The 21157-nt window shown below is 39.1% G+C and overlaps 1 protein-coding gene and 1 pseudogene across 3 annotated transcripts in view; one reads left to right on the forward strand and one right to left on the reverse strand.

Annotated features, from left to right (window-relative positions):
• Positions 1–21157, forward strand: part of PLEKHB2 (pleckstrin homology domain containing B2) — a 75546-nt gene that overhangs the window by 8928 nt on the left and 45461 nt on the right. For 2 of the 3 annotated variants that reach the window (XM_077153426.1, XM_077153427.1), the window contains exons 2-4: positions 11403–11447; positions 17018–17170; positions 18539–18641. In XM_077153426.1, the coding sequence (XP_077009541.1) occupies positions 11411–11447; positions 17018–17170; positions 18539–18641 (293 nt within the window). In that variant the 5' untranslated portion in view covers positions 11403–11410. Of the gene's footprint in view, positions 1–4799; positions 4906–11402; positions 11448–17017; positions 17171–18538; positions 18642–21157 lie in introns of those variants that run through there. The other variant, XM_077153425.1, reaches the window with a different exon arrangement.
• On the reverse strand, positions 5069–7584 carry LOC143677457 (E3 ubiquitin-protein ligase TRIM36-like; annotated as a pseudogene).

The raw sequence follows: 21157 nt of genomic DNA on the forward strand, positions 1-21157 counted from the left end.
GGAAAAGAATTGTAACAAGTAAGGTATCGGGCTGAGAGAGTTCAAATAGAATCGAGAGGGTACTCTATAGTCTACTCTTACGCAGGCTTCAGCTAGTTATTGCTACTTATCATAGTTTCCCAGATCCCAGCCAAAATCATTCCTGCCAACCCTAAAGAACACCTAGGGCTTTATCTGAGGAATTCTCCAAAGGTTCCATGCACTATAATAACTTTCTAGAAACCTATAACCTCTGGATGGGTTGCTAGGCCAGGTAAGTCCTGAAACCCACAGGGGCCAACCTCTCCAAAACATCAGCTAGTTTCATCCCCGTCCCATGTTATCAACAGCCCTTTCCAACATGAACAAATTAGAATGGGCATAGCCAAAATATCCCTAAAGATGGGGAGAAAGATCAAAGGAGAAGGTGAAGTTACAACAGAGAAGATAGAATTTAACAAATGAGTATGAGTGCTGAATCGTTATATTGATACTTCTTTTAGTCTCCAGTGTCTTAGAGCAGCTAGAAGGAAAAACCTAAAATTGTGAAATTGTAACCCATACCAAACTCTGAAATTTGTTCTTCAACTAATTATTGAGATATGCTTTGAAATTTATTGCTGTTTTATGTACATATTATTTTTCACAACTGAAAAAAAAAGAAATCTTACATCTTAGAAAACAAAACAAATATCCCTTACTGTTAACATGGTAACCACTTGAATTATACAGTGAGGGGAAGATATTTTACAAATCAAGATGTTTTACATTTCTTTTCCTACTGATAGAATGATTTCTCATCCCCTGCCTTCAGTTGTTGGAAATTAAACTCACATTGGAAGGTTTGTATTTCTATTGCATTGTAACCCATTCTGTTCATCACTTTATACTTAGGATGTTTTTGTTTTTTTCAGTCCCAGTTAATTTCAATGAACTGTAATGTTTTTCTATTTGATGTAGTGTTCAATTTGGCCATTTGCTACCCTTTCTTCACCTCATTGGCTTTTTTATCCTTTTTCAAAGCCTTCATGAAAGAAGCCTTGCTTTCTGACAATAACAGAACATCTTAGGCACATCTGGAGGTATCTGCTGTTAAAGTATAATCAGCTTGCTCTCCTTTTAGACGAGACTGGTATTAGAGATAAAAATCTGGGCACTGGGGTACACATGAGATTGTTCCATGTAGTGATTACAGGTAGACAAGATGATAGCAGATAGAAAGTTCCTTAAGTCAACAGGAGAATTAACCCTTTTTCAAAAAGTCAAGAGTTTCTGTCCATAATTCTTTTAACTAAGTTTCTTTCTACTTTGTTCTAATAATCTAATTTTCCCTTTCATCACTAGTTTGGCACTATTTTTAGGCATACCAAGCATGTATTTATGATATTGTCCTGTAAATGTAGCTGTTTTTATTGTTCTTTTTTTGACTCTGGACTCAAGTTCAATTTCTCAAGTTCAAACATCCTTTGAGCCCCAACTACCTGAAGAGTAAAAGAAACCAGCCTTATCCTCAAAGAAGCATCAAGGAAAACATGACTGTTTTATCCAATAACTTAGATATTGATCAATATAATTAGTAGAAAATAATCAGAGAATATAGGAAATCTCCAGATCTTGACGTTTTCTCTGAAACTCTCCTTTAATTCTTTATCTGCATTAGGTGCCTGTGGAGGTGGTGTTAACCTGACAGCCATGTGAGACTGTTAGATTTAGATTCTTAAAGGTCTTCAGTAAATGCACCTGCTCTTAATCTCAATGTTATACCAGCTTGGCATTTTGACAATATTAACAATGACAGTAGGTACAGCCAAATTAATATGAAGAGTCATCTCAGATTGTAAAAACTTTACCACAGAAGTTTAGATAGATTCCCTCCTGTTGCTTCACATTTTTACCACAGTTGTTCCACAGTACCCAGCTCACAAGAAACCAACATATTTGTGTGGCAGCAATTTAGTCAGGTTTTATATTTGCATCGCATCTAGGTAGCCTCATCTTATTAGGCATCTTTTTTTTTTTTTAACTTTTTTATTGGATACTATAACATACATACAAAGCAAAGAAATAAAAAAGCAATAGTTTTCAAAGCACTCAACAAGCAGTCACAGCACAGATCCCAGAGTTTGTCATGAGCTACCATACCATCATCTCAGATTTTTCTCCTTCTAGCTGCTCCAGAATATAGGAGGCTAGAATGCTTAAGTATTTTTTTATCATCACTACTGACTTATTTTTTGTGAAAAATAACATATATATACAAAAAAGCAATAAATTTCAAAACACAGCCCCACAATTAGTTGTAGAACATATTTCAGAGTTTGATATGGGTTACAATTCCACAATTTTAGGTTTCTGCTTCTAGTTGCTCTGAGATACTGGAGACTAAAAGAGATATCAATTTAATGATTTGGCAGTCATTTTCTTTTGTTAAATCCTATCTTCTCTGTATAACTCCACCATCACTTTTGATCTTTCTGTCCTTCTCTTAAGGGGTATTTGGGCTATGGTCATTCTAACTTTTTCATGTTGGAATTATTAAGCATCTTTTAATGTCTCTTTTCCTCCCCTTGGTCTGGAAGGTGTTTTTGATTCCATGGTATGAGCACCAGCCTCATCCCCGGGATCCTTGCGCCATACCGCCAGGGAGAAATTCACCGCTGAATATCATGTCCCACATAGCGGGGAGGGTAATGACTTCCCTTGCAAATTTGGGCCCAGAGAGAGAGAGGCCACATCTGGGTAAAAAAGAGGCCAGACCTTGCCATGGGTAGTCCTAGCTTCTCTCCCACAACTTTCATAAGGGCAAGCCTCAAAATCAAGGGCTTGGTCCATATTCCTGGGAGTCCCCAGTGGTTGAGAGAGTACCTAGTGTTTCCCAGATGGAAAAGTTCAGTGGTTCCATACACACACACACACACACACACACACACACACACACACACACACTTTTTTCCCCTTAAGACCCTCAGGGGACTCCACCAACACCTCCCAACTATTAGCCCATCATAGTCTGAGATGTGTCCTGGCATTACGCCAAGCTGTAGTCTACAAGTCCGCATTCCTGCTCTGTACCCCAGGCATCTGGGTCATTCAAATGAGCTATCCAGGCAGGTTGATTTAGATTATGTGTTACAGAAAATTTTGGTTCTAGACATAATGAACCCTTCTGCCTTTTGTCCCATATAAGAGGTGAAGTTCGAGAGTACATACACTATCATTTTTACCCTGTATTCTGATTTACCTTAGACTCAGCCAGATTGGTTTTGTTTTTTACTCTAATTGAGGTCTGATCTCCCCTTCAGTTACTTTAACTGTTATTTATTATACATAGCTGTGCTAACCTTCAGCGTTCTGCTTCTCAGCCGTTATACTCTTTGGCTGCCTTCATCTTTTGGGCATCATGGATAATGTCCACAGTAAACAAACCATGTCTTACTGCATCCTCACTTGATTGTACAGTCAATAGCATTCTTAATTTTAGACAGTTTTCATTGATAACAGTCATGATAGTGGAATCATGCAGTATCCTTTTGTGTCTGACTTATTTCACTCGGCATTTTGTCCTCGGGGATAATCCACGTTGTTATATGTGTGGGACATCATTTCAACTTACTCCTGCATAATATTCCATTGTATGTATATACCACATTTTGTTTATCCACACATCTGCTGATGGGCACTTGGATCGTTTCCATCTTTTGGCATTTGTGAATAGTGCCGCTATGAACACTGGTGTACAAGTGTCTGTTAGTGTTACTGCTTTCAGCTCTTCTGGGTATATACTGAGGATTAGTATTGCTGGATCATAGGGCAACTCAATATTTAATTTGCTGAGGAATTGCCAAACTGTCTTCCACAGCAGCTTACCATTTTACATTCCCACCAACAATGAATAAGTGTTCCAGTGTCTCCACATCCTCTCCAGCATTTGTAGTTTGTTTGATAGCAGCCATTCACACACGTGTGAAGTGATATCTTATTGTTGTCTTGATTTGCATTTCCCTTACAGCTGATGAAAATGAACATCTCTTTATGTGCTTTTACTTTTTTTTTTTTACATGAGCAGGCACTGGAAATTGAACTCAGGTCTCAGGCGTGGCAGGTGAGGATTCTGCCACTGAGCCACTGTTGCACTGCCCTCTTTGTGTGCTTTTTAGCCATCTGTATTTGCTCTTCAGTAAAGTGTCTATTCATATCCACTGCCCATTTTATAATTGGGTTGTTTATTCATTTGTTGTTGAGCTGTACAATTTCTTTAAGTACACAGGATATTAAGTCTTTATCTGATATGTGGTTTCCAGGAGTTGGCTGTGTCTTTATTTTATTTTTTTTTTGTATACTATTTGGGGGGATCACATTTCATTATTTTTCCATGTGAGTATCGTGTTACTGCAGCAGCATTTGTTGAATTTTTGTTTGTGTGTTTTGCTTGTTTGTTTGTTTTTTGGGAAGTGCATGGACTGGGAATTGAACCTGGGTGTCCTGCTTTGCAGACAAGAATTCTACCACTGAACTACCCTTGTACCCCCTGCCTCTTTACTTTTTTTTTTTTGGTGACAGAATACTTAGATGATGTTATGGTTAGGGACACGTGTCAGCTTGGCCAAGTTGTGGTACTTGTTTATCTGATTGGGCAAGCGCTGGCCTGTCTGTTGCAATGAGGACGTTTCATGGGATTAGGTCATGATCACGTCAGCTGCATCCACAGCTGATTGCATTTGTAATCAGCCAAAGGGAAGTGTCTTCTACAATTAGTGATGCTAAATCTAATCATGGGAAGCCTTTTAAGGAGGACTCAGAGAAGACAGGTTTCATTCTTGCTTTGGCTGGTGAGCCTCTCCTGTGGAGTTCATCCAAGCCATCCATCGGAGTCATCGGCTTCGCAGCCTGCCCTGTGGATTTTGGACTCTGCATTCCTACGGTCACGTGAGACACTTTTATAAATTTTATATTTGCAAGTGTTCCCTGTTGATTCTGTTTCTCTAGAGAACCCTAACTAATACAGATGATATGTAATTAGTTGTGAAGGTTAACACAAGGGCATTGTTTTGTTCACATATTTCATTCTGTGTCACACCAGATGTTTATACTACATATCTTCTTGGTATTCCAGATATTTTGCTGTGATGGGGTCTTCAAGTTGAATTCCTTCACTGCCCATTAATGCGAATTCCAGATATAGTGTATGTGAACAATCCACCTGGTGCTATTTAAAGGCATTGCATGTGATCCATGTCATAGAAACAAACTTTGCCTTTATTATAGTCAAGGAAAATCCCTGTACTTGTTGGTGTAGGAAAGACTAGAATTTCTGGCTCATTAGAAGAAGTAGGTGACTTGGGTATAAAAATTTCTTCATGCCTATAGTAACTAATGTAAAGGGTTGCAAAGAATCAAAACAGGCATCTTCATTTCCACTGTCATGTCCACTGTCTTGCTCATTTCTTGGACTAACTGCATCCTGGGGAGAACAGAGCTATTCTTGTTGCTTATCACTGGGAGCAACTCCCACTTTTACCAGGCATAAATATGGTTCAACACGGAAGGCCCAAAAGTGCTTTCCTTTTGTAATTCCAACATCTCCAATGATGTAATCTAAACGCCTGTAAGAACCCGCTTGGACTCGTTCCGAATTAAGGAGGAGATTAAATTCAGCTGTGCTCTCTACATGGTCTTTCTTCAAGGCCAGCAAGAGGTGTTCATTATTATAGCTACATTTTCCATCAAAGAGAGTGCTGAAAACTGAACCTGCAGGAGTAGGAAGAATCAATTTTCTGCTGTAAGGGTTGCAGATGGAACCTTTATAAGCTCTTTTTCTGAAGGCATAGTTAGAATAAGTCACAGACTACTTTACTTGTGCCATACACTTCTATCTCATTCCAAGACAGCATTTCTTCATCTCTATTAATTTTCTGATATTCAAGAACATATCTATCAGCTTCATCATTCTTTTCTGAAAGATGCCAATTTATCAAGGCATTGTTATAAACTTTGCTCTGTTCTTCATTCATCTCTGGCACATTTTTGCTACTGGAGAAAAAGGATAATTCTCCAAGAAGTTCTGTTTGTTTAGATGTGTTAACAACATAGTCTTCAATAGAAGTCTGAATTGCAGGTCTAAAGCTGTTCAAAGATTCTATAGCTTTCTGTATTCTGAGGAGGAGCTGTTTTGCTGTTTGTACAAAGCGAGACTGATCGTCGCTTTAAGTACTTCTTGAGCATATCCCACCATCCCATTTGTTCTAGTTTGCTAGCTGCCGGAATGCAATACATCAGAAACGGAATGGCTTTTAAAAAGGGGAATTTAATGAGTTGCTAGTTCACAGTTCTAAGGCTGAGAAAATGCCCCAATTAAAACAAGTCTAAAGAAATGTCCAATCAAAGGCATCTAGGGAAGGGTACCTTGGTTCAAGAAGGCCGATGAAGTTCAGGGTTTCTCTCTTAAGTGAGAAGGCACATGGTGAACACAGTCAGGGCTTCTCTCTCAGCTGGAAGGGCACATGGCGAACACGGTGTCATCTGCTAGCTTTCTCTCCTGGCTTCCTATTTCATGAAGCTCCCTGGGAGGTGTCTTCCATCTTCATCTCCGAAGGTCGCTGGCTGGTGGACTCTCTGCTTTGTAGTGTTGCTCTCTCTGAATCTCTCATTCTCCAAAATGTTTGCTCTTTTATAGGGCTTCAGAAACTAATCAAGACCCACTCAAATGGGTGGAGACATGTCATCCCTAATCCAGTTTAACAACTATTCTTAACTAAATCACATCAGCCAGGGAAATGATCTCATTACAGTTTCAAATATACAGTATTGAATAGGGATTATTCTACCTTTAAGAAATGGGATTTATATTAAAACATGGCTTTTCTTAGGGGGCATACTTCCTTTCTAACCAGCACACCATTGTTCTCTAAAAGACCCTGATATTCTTCCATTTGGGTCTGAAATTTGTCTAATCTTAATTTCTTAGAAGCATCAGTTGCTTTCAAAACAGATGATTTCCTCTCTTCCAGAACTTCAAAAAACTTTTCAAAATGTGTGATTGCTTCTTTAGCCCTTTCTCCCTTACACTTGGTTTCTTTCATTAGCAAGTTTAGTTCAGAAATTTGGCTCTTCACCTGGCTTTCCTTACCAATAAGGTCATCAATATCCTTTGAAAGCTTTTCCTTTAAGGTTTTGTAGGCACTGCTCATGGTAGTTACAGAATGATTGGAATGATTACCACCCAGTTTACAGAGCTGGCACACAGGCTTCCTACATAATTCACAATACATGTTTTTTCTCTCTGTTTCATGTTCTGGACATTAAAATCTTGAGTCTAAAATTAGTGGTTGGGGCCACGGTGGCTCAGGCAGGCTGAGTTCTCGCCTGCCATGCTGGAGACCTGGGTTTGATTTCCAGTGCCTGCCTATGTTAAAAAAATAATAAAAATAATTGTATTTTAAAATTAGTTGTTGGGCCAAAATACTTGTGCTGAGCTTTTACAGTATCCCAAGGATGATAAATTTTGTAACATTCATTGCAGTAAGTTGTCCTACGGTCCATACAGCTTTTTGTGGCTTCTTGGGGTGGTGGTTTACAAAGGTCACACATCATGGCTGTGGCTGCCTGCTGATACCTTTCCACAGTAGTTTCCAAGGTGAAATTTCGAAACAGACCATTGATTCCTCATTCTTCAAGATCCACATCATGCTAACAGCCAGGGCAAGGAAAAGTAGTTGTCCAAGGGGTTAATGAATTGCACTGCCAGCCTGGTCTGTTGGTTCTGTCAATTTTATTCATGCTAGGGGAGGGGAGATGAAGGCAAGGACTGCTCTGATGCAGTTGTCTGATCCCACATCATTGAATGAATCATCAAGAGTCAATAAGAATTCTTTTACACATTTATGACAGATACTATGTTGACAAGGGAGACTCAATGGGTGGGTAAACAGCTTCTTGCATGCTGGGCAAATGAGCTCTCATTCAGTATTCTTAATGGTAACCAGTGCGTCTGAACCATCTCCCCCATGGTAGCCTTCTGCCAGGTGTCATCAACGGCGGGGTCCAACAGAGAGTCGGTTGGGCAGGGTCTGGTGGAAGTGTCCCCGCTGTGGCCGTGGAGTCTTGGTTTGGAACTGGAGGGTGAGCTGGTCATCCAGACATGGCCAGCGGACTGACACAGCGAGGAGCAGGCCGGGGACAGCGAAAACACTGGCATGCGAGCTCTGCTCCCTGTGACGGCCCGGAAACCCACCCTGCATCAGGCCGCAGTGGCAGCTCCTGCTGACTCACCTCTACTTTTTTGGCAAAGTCTTTTGAGGCACAGAAGCTCTTGATCTTAAGAAGTTGCCATTTGTCTATTGTTTCTTTGCTGCTTGTGATTTAAGTGTAATAAAGTTTAAGAAGCTACCTCCTATTACTAGATCTTGAAGATGTTTCCTTGCATTTTCTTCTAGAAGTTTTATGGTACTAGATCTTATATGTAGGTCTTTAATCCGTGTTTTAAATAATATTTTTATTGAGAAATCTTCACATACATATAGTTGATACATGGTAATCCATTTTGAATTAACTTTGATATAGGGAATAAGATTGGGGTCCTCTTTCATTCTTTTGGCTATAGATATCCAATTCTCCCATGCCCATTTATCAAAGACTACTCTGTCCCAGTTCATTGGGTTTAGGGGCCTTATCTAAGATCAATTGTCCATAGATTTGGTGATCTGTCTCCACACTCAATTCAATTCCACTGGTTGATACTTCTATCTGTGTGCCAGTATCACCCTGTTTTGACCACTGTGGCTTCATAGTAAGCTTTAAAGTCAGAAATTGATAGTCTTCCCACTTTGCTCTTTTGTAGAATATCTTTAGCTATACAGGGTCTCTTTCCCTGCCATATAAATTTGATAACTAGCTTTTCCAAATCTTCAAAGTAGTTGTTGGAATTTTGATGGGTATTGCATTGAATCTATAGATCATTTTGTGTAGAGTTGACATCTTAATGGTGTTAAGCTTCTTGTTTTATGAGTATGGAATGTTTTTCCATCTGTTTAGGTCATTTTTTATTTCTTTCAGCAATGTTTTGTGATTTTCTCTGTACAAGTCCTTGAGATCCCTGATTAGGCCTGTTCCTAGATACCTGATTCTTTTGGTCACTGTTTTGAATGGAATTTTTTCCTTAATTGTTTCCTCAGATAGGTCATTGTTGTGTATAGAAGCATTATTAATTTTGTATCCCACAAGTTTGCTGAATTTTGGCAAGTAGCTTTGTCATAGATTTTCTCAGGGTTTTCTATGTATAAGATCGTGCCATCTGCAAATAATGAAAGTTTTACTTCTTCCTTTCCGATTTGTATGTCTTTTATTTCTTTCTCCTACCTAATCATCCCAGCTAGTATTTCTAGTACATTGTTGAATAGTAGTGGTGACAGTGGACATCCTTGTCTCATTTCTGATCTTAGGAGGAATGCTTTCAGTCTTTCACTGTTGAGTATGATGCTGGCTGTGGGTTTTTCATGTCTTTTGTGATACTGGGAAAGTTTCCTTCGATTCCTCCCTTATGCTGAATTTTGTCTAATGTATTTTCAATATCAATCGATATGATCATGTGATTTTTCCCTTTTGATTTGTTAATGTGCTGTATTATGTTGATTGATTTTCTTGTGTGAAACTACCCCTTGCATTCCTGGTATAAACCTCACTTCGTTGGAATGTATACTTCTTTTAATGTGTTGTTGGACTCAATTGGCTGGTATTTTGTTGAGGATTTTTGTATCTGTGTTCATTAGGGAGATTGTTCTGTAGTTTTCTATTCTTCTAGCGTCTTTATCCAGTTTTGGTGTTAGAGTGATGTTAGCTTCATAAAGTGAGTTAGGTAGCATTCCTTTTCCCTCAATTTTTTGAGAGTTTGAGCAGGAACGATATTCTTTTTAGAGTGTTTGATAAAATTCCTGTGTGAAGCCGTCTAGTCCTGAACTTCTCTTTGTAGGAAGATTTTGAATCAGAGACTGAATCTCTTTACTTGTAATTAGTTTGTTGAGATCTTCTATTTCTTCTCAAGTCAATGTAGGTATTCATGTGTTTCTAGAAAGTTGTCCATTTCAGCTAAGTTGTCTAGTTTGTTGACATATAGTTGTTCATCGTATTCTCTTATGATTTTAAAAATTTCTTCAGGATCCATGGTTATGAACCCCTCTCATTTCTGATTTATTTGTGCCCTCTCTCTTTTTTGTTAGTCTAGCTAGGGGTCCATCACTTTTATTGATTTTCTCAAAGAACTAACATTTCGTTTTGTTGATTCTATTTTTCTGTTCTCCAGGTTGTTTATTTCTGTTTTAATCTTTGTTATTTCTCTTCTTTTATTTGTTGTGGGGTTAGTTTATTGTTCTTTCTCTAGTTCCTCCAAGTGAGCATTTAAGTCCTCGGTTTTTGCTCAATCTTGTGGTTTTTTTTTTTTTTTTTTTTTTTTTTTACATGGGCAGACACCGGAAATGAACCTGGGTCTCATGGCAGGCAAGAACTCTGAGCCACTGTGGCTGACCTGCAAACTTGTTTTTTTAATATAGGCATTTAGGGCAATAAATTTGTCTCTCAGCACTGCCTTTGCTAGATCCCGTAAGTTCTGATATGTCATATTCTCAAATTTATCCATCTCCAGATATTTACCAATTTTTTTGGCAATTTCTTCTTTGACCCACTGATTATTTAAGAGTGTGTTGTTTAATCTCTGTGTATTTGTAAAAGCTCTGGTTCTCTGGTGATTATTGATTTCCAGCTTCATTCCGTTGTGGTCAGAGAAAGTGCTTTGGATAATTTCAATTATATTAAATTTATATAATCTATCCTGGAAAACATGTCATGTGTACTGGAGAATAATGTATATTCTGGTGTTTTGGCGTGTAGTGATCAATATATGTCTGTTAGGTCTAATTCATGTTTCAAATTGTGTATGTTCTCTGTTTCCTTGCTCATCCTCTGTCTGGTTGTTCAATCTATAGAGGAGAGTGGTATATTGAAGTCTTCCACTGTTATTGTTGAAATGTCTTTTGTTCCTTCAGTTTTGCTAATGCTTGCCTCATTTATTTTGGAGCTCCTTAATTGGGAACATAAACATTTATGATTATTATTTCCTCTTGGTAAATTATCCCTTTTATTAATATGTAGTGTCCTTCTCTGTCTCTTATGATGTCCTTACATTTAAAGACTATTTCCTGGGGTTACTCTAGATCTGTTAAGTGGAGTTAGAAATATGGGGCAGGGTGCTTAGGCTAAAGGCTAGGATAGGGATGGGGGGAGGGTTCTGTGGGCCCACTGAGGAGGTATTCAGTAAATGCCAAGTGGCCAATGAGGTAAAATGAACTTGCAGGGGATGAGGATCAAGGTTGGACCAGATGGGCCATTCTTTTTCTGGGTGTAATTTTTTTACCTGCCTCTTTATTCTTTTGTAGGTGAAGAGATGGCGTTTGTAAAGAGTGGATGGCTGCTGAGACAGAGTGAGTACAGGAAGTGTTGCCACACGACACATCTTTATCTCCATCTGATGAAATAGACCACATTGAAAAGCAGATAGTAAAGCCTTGTTAAAGTTGTTGCCCTGAATTTCCTCTTGGAAAGTTTTGGAGCTCTAGGAGCTATCTATACTCCATGAAGCTTCTCCTTGGTTCCTGCATAGACAGGAACCATGGAACAGTACAAGTTGGTTTCTTTTTCTCACTAACATGCTTTATTAATGGCTGACCTGAGACTCTGCTTAAATCTAACCAAGCCTATTGATATATTTCCATTGCAGTGCTAGTCTCTTTGGGTATGGGAAATACCTGTCTTATCTGGGGATTGATCAGTGACTCACATTCCAGTGTCAGTAATTATAGAGATGAAGACTTGACTTATTGTAATGAATTTATCTAAAATCAAACTTGTTTTCTATTTTGTGCCACCAATAGGGTGCCAGAGAGGATATTCAATTTTTTATTTATGGTATTGAGGTCCACGTCTTAGATTTATCTCTGCCTGCCTTTCATAGACTGACTGTTACTGACGCTGCCAGTCTAAATTGCGTTTATAGTGTGTTTTAAAGCGGGGATAACCAGCTCTATTTATTAAAAGAAGAGTAAGAAGATTATTCTGCTATCCTTCTAAAAAGAACAGTGAAGGGAAAAATGATTACTACTTTATATATGACTCTAACAAAATACTGAGCTGAAGTAAATACTGTTTATTATTCAGAGACATGAATTTATATTTGAACTTAGCTAAAGTTACTAACAGTGAAAAGAGTGGATGGCCTACCTTAGATGGTTCATAAAAGCTATTGTTTGCAAATTTTAATTATTTTAAAAGTTTAAAAATTATTTTTTAAAAATTAAAAATATATGCTGTTTATAAATTTAAAAAATTTTATGTATATTTTCTTATTTCACTTTCACAACAACCCTATGAGGTAGGTGGTGATTATACTTTTGCAGTTGAAGAATTTGAGGTTCAGCAATATAAAGTAACTTGTCCAAGTGTAAACAGTGGGTGATGAACTTATATTGAAACTCAGTTCTGCCCGATGTTAACATCATTTCTAGTAGGAGCTGTCTCTCTCATAACCAGTTCTATAGTCCCTAGACCTGGAGCTGAACCAGGTCTTCTCTCAAGGTCTGTTACAATGCTTATTCTTTGAATAGATCCTAACTATTTCTTTCATTTTCAAAAGAAAGGCCCAGCATAGTGGAATCTAGCCTCAATTTTTGCATAACTTTTCTTGCCTTGGATTCTGTGGCCTCTGTCCTCCCCAAAATGGTTAGGGTTATGGGGAGCTTTGTTCGTACCTTGAGGGTGTGTCTTCCTTTGCTGGCCCTTTCGTTATCCTCTGCTTTTCTCCTTAGTCCTTGATGCAGCATCACAATTAGATGTGAATGTTCTGTTCCCATAAGTGAGGAGTGACCCTTGTGAAAATATTGTGTTCCTTCTCTGTGCTGGTTTGAAACTGTTAAATACTCCAGAAAATCCATGTTTTTCTAATCCAGTCTTATGGGTGCAGATCTGTTATGGGTAGGACCTTTTGATTAGGTTGTTTCCATGAAGATGTTATCCACCCTGTTCAAGGTGGGTCTTAATGCTTTTATAGAGTCCTCAGTGAAAACATAGAGCTCACAGCCAACGCAGAGAGCAGAGAGATGAAACTAAGTGAAGGACAGAGAAAGAAAGAAGACATCCCTGGAGAAACTAGAAGAACCCACGCAGCTGAGAGAGCCATTCTGGAAACCAGCCCACAGAAGGGCCAGCAGATGTTACCATGTACCTTCACATTGTGACAAACTCCCAACGTGGTTGGCCTATCTTAAGTGAAGGTATCCTCTTGTTGATGCCTTAATTTTGGCATTTTTCATGGCCTTAAAACTGGAAATCTGTAACCTAATAAATCCTCTTTATAAAAGCCAATCAATTTATGGTATATTGCATTCTGGAAGCTTTAGCAAACTGAAACAGATGTTGATACCAGAGAAGTGGAGTGCTGTGATTTGCAAATACCAAAGATGGTAGAATGATTTTATGAATGGATAAGGGGAAGGTTCTGGAATAGTTGTGAGAAGCTTGATAGAAAAGGCCTGAATTGCTTTGAAGAGACTGTTGGTAGAAATGTGGATTCTAAAGATACTTCTCATGAAGTCTTAGACAGAAGTGATGAATGTGCCATTCTCAACTGGAAGAAAGGCAATCCTTGTTTTAAAGTGGTAGAGAATTTGGTAAAATTGAGTTCTGGTGGGGGGTGGATGGAAGGTAGAATTTGGAATCGATGAGCTTGATTATCTAGCTGAGGAAGTTTCCAAACTAAGTGTGAGAAATGCAGCTTGGCTTCTACTTGCAGCCTATAGTAAAGTGTGAGAGGAAAGGGATAACCTAAGAACTGAACTCCTGGGTACAAACAAACCAGACATTGATAGCTTGGAAGATGTGCTTTTGGAAAATGAGACCCCAGAGGCTGGTGTACCCACGTGAGGATTTAACCAAATATGGAACCAGTCAGCCATCTCAGCACAAGCCAGGATTGGAAATGGAGTCATCCAGAAAAGGATCTGTGGAAAGTCCTATTGTCTGATAGCTGTGACCACCCCCCATGCTGCATGCCAAGCCAACGAATTTTTTGCAAGATCTGTATAAATGGAACCACTGCCAGTCTGGACTAAAAGGGACAGACCAAAGAAAAAATGACTTCAAAGGCAGAACCATAGAAGTTAAGGTCTGGAGTCAGGAAACCTCAGGCTGGGAGAGTGGACCCACCCATGCATGTGGAGAGGGTGAGTTTGCCTTGGAGTTTACAGAGGGTGGAGCACATTCCCTAGGGATTGCGGAGAGCCTGGTCACCATGTCACTGATTTGAAGGGATTGAGCAGGTGACCTCAATAAAGCAGGTGACTGGCTTTATAAAAGCCAGTCCATTTCTTGGAGTTGGTGGAAAGTTTCTGTGCCACCTAGATACTTGATGACGGTGGGGCTGAGAACGAGGTGGTCTCCCCGATGTTCCCCAACATTACAACCCTCACCCTACTGTTAGAAGAGAAAGGGCCACTGTGTAAGCCCTTGGAGATGGAGTGGCTGCTGCTCTCTCAAGCCCTGTGGGTAAAAAGTCATTCTATAGATGACTTTTAGACTTTGAGATCTAAGGGAGTTTGCCCTGCAGGTTTTCAGAACTGTTCAGGTCTAGTGACCCTGATTCCATTTTATCTCTGTGGAAATGGGAATGTTTATTCTATGATTGTCCCTCCTTTGTGTATTGGCAGTGGATAACTTATTCTGAGTTTCACAGGTCCACAGCAGAGGAGAATTTTACCTTGAGATAGACTACACCTGTAACTGATTTTGATGAGACTGTACTGTTTTTGACTTGGTATTGTATTTGTAATGTACTGAATTAAAGGTTTAAGGCTTTTATGATATTGTGCTAGGAAGAATTTATTTTGAATATAGAAAGAACATGTCTTTTGGGGGTCCACAGTGTAGAATGTGCTGGTTTCAAACTGTTATGTACCTCAGAAAAGCCATGCTCTTCTAAACCAATCTGTGAGTGCAGATCTATTATGGGTGGGACCTTTGATTAGGTTGTTTCCACGGAGATGTGACCCACCCAATTCAAGATGGGTCTTAATCGTTTTACTGGAATCCTTTTGAATATAATTAAAAACAGGAAATAGAGAAAGCTCAGAGCCGACACAGAGAACAGAGAGATGAAACCAAGTGAAGGACACAGAGAGAAAGAAAACACCCAGTAGAAACCAGAAGGATGCAGCACAGAAGCTGAAAGCACCATTTTGGAAACCAACCCAGGAGAGAAGGACCAGCAGGCTTCACCATGTGGGTGTGGGACATGATCGGCCTATCTTGAGTGAAGGTATCCTCTTGTTGATGCCTTAATTTGGACATTTTTCATGTCCTTAAACTGTACATTTTGTAAATCGCCTTTATAAAAGCCAGTCCATTTCTGGTATATTGCATCCTGGTAGCTTTAGCAAACCGAAACACCATCTGTGTGCCTAGCATGGCAATATACACAAAATACATGTCCTTTCAGTAAAAATACACAGACTTTTCCCATGTCCTGTTTCATGCCTATTCAGAAAATTTATTCCACGTCTCTTTCCTCAGAGTGTGTGGGTCGATTTTTCTTCTTTGTTGAAAGCAGAAATATCTAACGCAATAAAATAAGGTCACGTGTACTGTATTCACCAGGAAGCACAGCAGCCAAGATCCATATGTGGCTTTGTAGACATTCTGATCCCCCACAGTCCTTTTCTTGCCACTTGACACAGACCATCAAGACCCCCATCTGACCTCTGGAGGGCTGCCTGATTTGGTGGTAATCAGGCAAGACTCTGGTGGCAGATGACAGATACCTGAACAGATCTCCCCAACCCAGGGATTCCACCTGTCTGTTTGGGTGACTCTATTTGGAAATTTTGCAGGACTCAGGTGCTGCCAATCAAATGAATACTTGGTGCTAGTTATTGGTCCATTTGGCAGGCTGGAGGGTGCTTGAGACTGGTAGAAGAAATTCAGAGGGCTGATGTTGGGTATTTGATTGGCGTCACTAGTGGATATGGAAGCATAGTGGGAAGGCACATGGACTGAATTTATCCACATTAGCCAAGACACAGAGTGAGGTCTTTGGGAACAGAAAGTACAGTCTGGTTTCTAACATAGTGAACTCTGGACAGTGTTTGTATGTGAGAAAGGCACAGGGATGACTTAGAACTGAAGCTGGCCTCTTAATCCACCTCAGTGGTTTTCTGGTCTGACGGACAAGGAGCTTACAGCTTAATAAAAAAGTGTTTAAAAATGCTTTTATTAAAAAAGCATTTAATAAGATTAATAAAATTAAATGCTTTGTCCAAGATTACGAAACAAAAGGATGAATTATGTCAAGGTGTGAGGTAATTTAGTGCAGAAGGATAGGAGTCTGGCTCTCGGGTCTGGTGTCCTGCTGTGTTTCCAGTGCCTGACTCTTTCTGCATCTGCATTAGGAGAGGAGCATCTTCCACTCTGTGGGTTTGCTGTGAGAGGGAAATGCTAAAAAGATACATGAAAAAGTCTTTAAGAAAAAGAAAAAATATTTCTCAAAAGAGGAAGGTATTAACTGTTAATTGTATATAGAGACCTTATACTCCCATCATTTTCTGGATTATATAATGAATTTAGAAACTACTGGGAAAATTCTGATCTACCACGTGGGGACTTAAGTATTAGACGTGTTTTATTAGTTGAGAACAAGGTGTTGTTTGAACCTATCATGCTTTGTTTGTTTTTGAGTTTTGGGATCTGTTCCACCTCAGCCTAAATTCCTAATCAGGACGGTACCTGCAGTGTGCTGCACGCAGTGCGTTTATAGCATGGTTGCCATGCTATCATAGTCTGCTATCTCTTCCATTTTGATTGATTGCTCTGGGCATGGATGCTATGCAGCTGGACTTCTGGGGCCTGAAGGATATTTCATTTGGGTTTCATGCATCGGTTTTGTGGGAATTAGAGGGCAAAGTCCTTGTTCTTTTGGCTCAAAACCATCTTTCCCCACCTTTTTCAGGTACTATTTTGAAACGCTGGAAGAAGAATTGGTTTGATTTGTGGTCAGATGGCCACCTGATCTATTATGATGACCAGACTCGACAGAGCATGGAGGATAAGATCCACATGCCTGTGGACTGCATCAACATACGAATGGGACATGAGTGTCGGGGTAGGGATGTCTGTCTTTCCCAACTCTTGTAATCTACCCTGTGTCTGTTCCTGATTGTCACTGGATTCTCTTCTGTACCATTCTGATTTCATTGACAGGCCAAGGAAAGGTTCTCTTTGGCAAGTGGGTAACCATAGTGGATCCAGGTGAACCATTTGGTTTGGGGCAAATTCATTTTTTCATCTGAGTTAGAACCACCAAATTATGTCCCTTCCTCTCATAAAGAAGGTGATAGAGAGTTAGGGAATCAGTGTTGGGAACCCTAAGGAAGAAGGGGCCACCCTAGAAGGTATTGATTGATTTGGTGACTTGGAAACTGGTATATGTTTGATGATAGCTTCAGTCAGTTTCTTAAAATCTGGAATGTCTTGTTTTCCAGGAGATGTCCCTATATTTGTTTTATGGGAATAGATTTGAACAAACTTAAGGCTTTTCTATTTTTAATAAATGACACATGTAGACTCTCATGTCTAGCTCTGCTGCTAATTTGAATAGGTGCTCCAAAGGAGGTGTCTGCTTGTATGAACCATTGTTCTTAACATCCTGCCCCTACATACTAGTTTTGAGACCCAAGTCTTCATTCACCAGCTGTTGAAATCCCTACCTAACCCAGGTTCAAATATTGTTGCTGTTTTTAAAATGTGCATCTCACTTTTGTTACAGCAATGAACTGGTTTGATGTTTCTTGTGAATGAAAGCAGTTAGCTAGTCTGTTATCTGATGCTTTCTGATACTTTTCAGTGTGGGGGAGCATTTCCTAATGTGTTGGCTATTCTGTATGTCTCAGTGTGTGGATTAGAAGAGGCGCTGAAATGGCTCACTTGTTCTTCCTGCAGGAAGTAATTAGAATTGAGTTGTGATTCATGTGTTTGATTCTATAACGCAGAACAAGTATGCTTATGTAATTGAAATATTTCCTTTCCAGAGACTACAGACTATGGTCAGCCTTTCTTTGTATTTTTTGGGGTTTACTCAGCCTATATTTGAATCGATTGGCAGCACTTGTGGGTTTTAGTTAGAAGTGTTAATTCTATTTATTTTAATTCTACTAATTTTAGTTAGCAGACTATTAATGCAGAGGAGTATTAATGACTGTATTAATTGTGTCTCTTGGAACCACAGTTTTGTGTCCAGGTTTGTTGGCAGTCTGGTTGGCAGTTTTCTTGGTTGTTGGTCTTTCCAGTCAGCCTAGCTGTTTCCTTGCTACCCTCTTGACTCAAGTCATGAGCTCTTTCCTGGATGTAATATTTAATTTATTCAGTCTAATCCTTTGATTATCTGAGAAGTTAGAGCTCGTAGAATTTGTAATAAGATATCTTTTGAAAAAAATTTATATAACTGTTCCTTTATTCTATTTATTTTTCATAGATATTCAGCCTCCAGATGGAAAGCCAAAAGACTGTATGCTGCAGATTGTTTGCCGAGATGGGAAAACTATCAGTCTTTGTGCAGAAAGCACAGATGATTGTTTGTAAGTTTTTGATTCTTATGTGTTAAGTTAAAAAATATTTTCTCTTTTAATTTCCAGATAGATTTCCTTTTTTTCAGGAAAAGAAAAAAATGGGCATGAAGTTTTCCTTTAGGAAGCAGAGTGTAGTGACTAAGAGAGGATGGATGAGGGAAATGTAGAGTCTTTCATGTGTAATAATCTTGAGTCTAATTTCAGCCTCTCCAGGACTGCCTGGACAGGATCCTAGGATAAAGTGAATGCAGAATGTAGTGGTATATAGTCATTTGTGCTTTCTTTTTACTACTTTAGATGTAAATTGGGTGATGAACATAGTTGACCATTTCCTTAAATTGTGTGCTTATTATGTAAAGTCTTTTTTTTTTTTTACTTTTTTTTATTGTGAAATATAATATGCAGAAAAGTAATAAATTTCCAAGTACAGTTTAACATGTAGTTATAGAGCAAATTTCAAAGTATGATATGGGTTACAGTTCCACAATTTCAGGTATTACTTATAGCTATTCTAACGTACTACAGACTAACAAGAAATATTAATATAATGATTCATTAGTCACAGTCAGTTGTTAAATCCTATCTCCTCTGTTACAATTCCTCCCAACTCATTTGATCCTTCTTCCAATCTTTTGGGTTATTTGGACAATGACCATTCTAACTTCTTCATGTTGAAAAAGGGTGTCAACATTATGGGGTAGGGTGATACAGCTAGTTGATTTTCTTGGAGAGACTAGTGCCTCTGGGTTTCAGGGCTTATCTGGCATGGGAACAATCTGGAGGTTTTAAGTTTCTGAAATTAAACTTAGTAAGTGAAACTTTTATAGAACCTCAGATAGGGCCCTGGGTATTCTTTTGGGTTTATAGGAATACTATTGGTTGGGACTTAGCATACTATGACACTAGCAGTATCTAGCTGAGGCTTGCATAAAAGTAACCTCCAGAATAGCCTCTCGACTCTATTTGAAACCTCTTAGCCACTGATACCTTATTTTGTTACCTTTGTTTTCCTCCTTTTGGTCAGGAAGGCATTGTCAGTCCCAAGGTGTGAGGGCCAGGCTCATCCCTGGGAGTCAGGTCTCACATTGCCAGGGAGACTTACACCCCTGAACATTATGTCCCACATAGCAGGGAGGGTAATGATTTTACTTACAGAGTTGGGCTTAGAGAGAGAGAGACCACATTTGAACAACAAATGAGGTTCTCTAGAAATGGCTCTTAGGCATAAGTACAAATAAGCTTAGCTTCCCCATTACAGAAATAAGTTTCAAAAGAGCAAGCCTGCAGAGCAAGGGCTTGGCCTTTTAACTTGGGAGTCCCTAACGCTTGAGAGCGTATCAGGAATTTCCCAGGTAGGGAAATTTAATAGTTCTGTATTTTTTCTCCAGTCCCTCAAGGGACCCTGCCAATACTTTTTTTTTTTTTTTTTTTTTTTAAAGGAAAGACAGAGAGAAGGAAGGAAGGATAGAAGGAAGGAAGGAAGGAAGAAAGGGAAACATTTTTAAACATTTTCTTGTTTTATTGTATTTTGTTTTTCCGTTTTTTGTTACATGGGCTGGGGCCGGGAATCGAACCGAGGTCCTCCGGCATAGCAGGCAAGCACTTTGCCCGCTGAGCCACCGCGGCCCGCCCCCTGCCAATACTTTTTAATTATCTTCCCCACATACTCTGGAATGTATCAAGGTATTTCCTTAAACTATACAGACTTCCAAGTTCTCATTTCTTATTCTAGGCTCTAAGTACTTAGGTTATTTAAGTGAACTGGTTAGACAGGTTAGATTGTATGCTATAGAAAATTTAAGTTTGGGATAAAATAAAACATATCTTTCTTTGGTCTCACACAGAAGATGATGTTCTAAAATACAGACTATATCATCCGTTACCCTTTACCCTTCTTCAGACTTCATATTAGTGAAATCATACAGTATTTATCCTTTTGTTTCTGGCTTATGTTGCTCAGCATTATACCCTCTGGTTGTAAGGTATAAGACGCTTCCTCCTATCCTAGGTCTTGAAGATGTTTCCCTATATTTTCTTCTAGGGTTTTATAGTAATGGCTCTTTTATTTAGGTCTTTGCTCCACTTTGAGTTAATTTTTGGATAGGAAATAAGGTAGGGTCCTCCTTCATTCCTTTGGCTATGGATATCCAGTTCTTCCAGTTCCATTTATTGAAGAGACTCTTCTGTCCCAGTTCAGTGGATTTGGGGACCTTGTTGAATGTCGATCTGGGGGTCTGTTTCTAAACTCTCAATTCAATTCCATGTTAAATTAGGTAATAAACCCCCCTAATTTAAATTTTGCACCAAATAAACATCTCTCCCTTTGGTCTCAGATAGAAGTTGAAGTTTTTAAATACAGATGATATCATCCTTTACCCTGTATTCTGATTTACCTTAGTCCTATCCAGATCCGCTTCATTCGTATCTCTAGTCGAAGTCTGATCACTTTTTCAACTTTTTAAGCAGTTCTTATATGGGTTACTGACTTTCATAGCTTCAGAGCTTTAACTCTGAGAGTCTCTGTT

Source organism: Tamandua tetradactyla, chromosome 3 (genome assembly GCF_023851605.1).
Source record: "Tamandua tetradactyla isolate mTamTet1 chromosome 3, mTamTet1.pri, whole genome shotgun sequence".
Classification (NCBI taxonomy): Eukaryota; Metazoa; Chordata; class Mammalia; order Pilosa; family Myrmecophagidae; genus Tamandua; species Tamandua tetradactyla.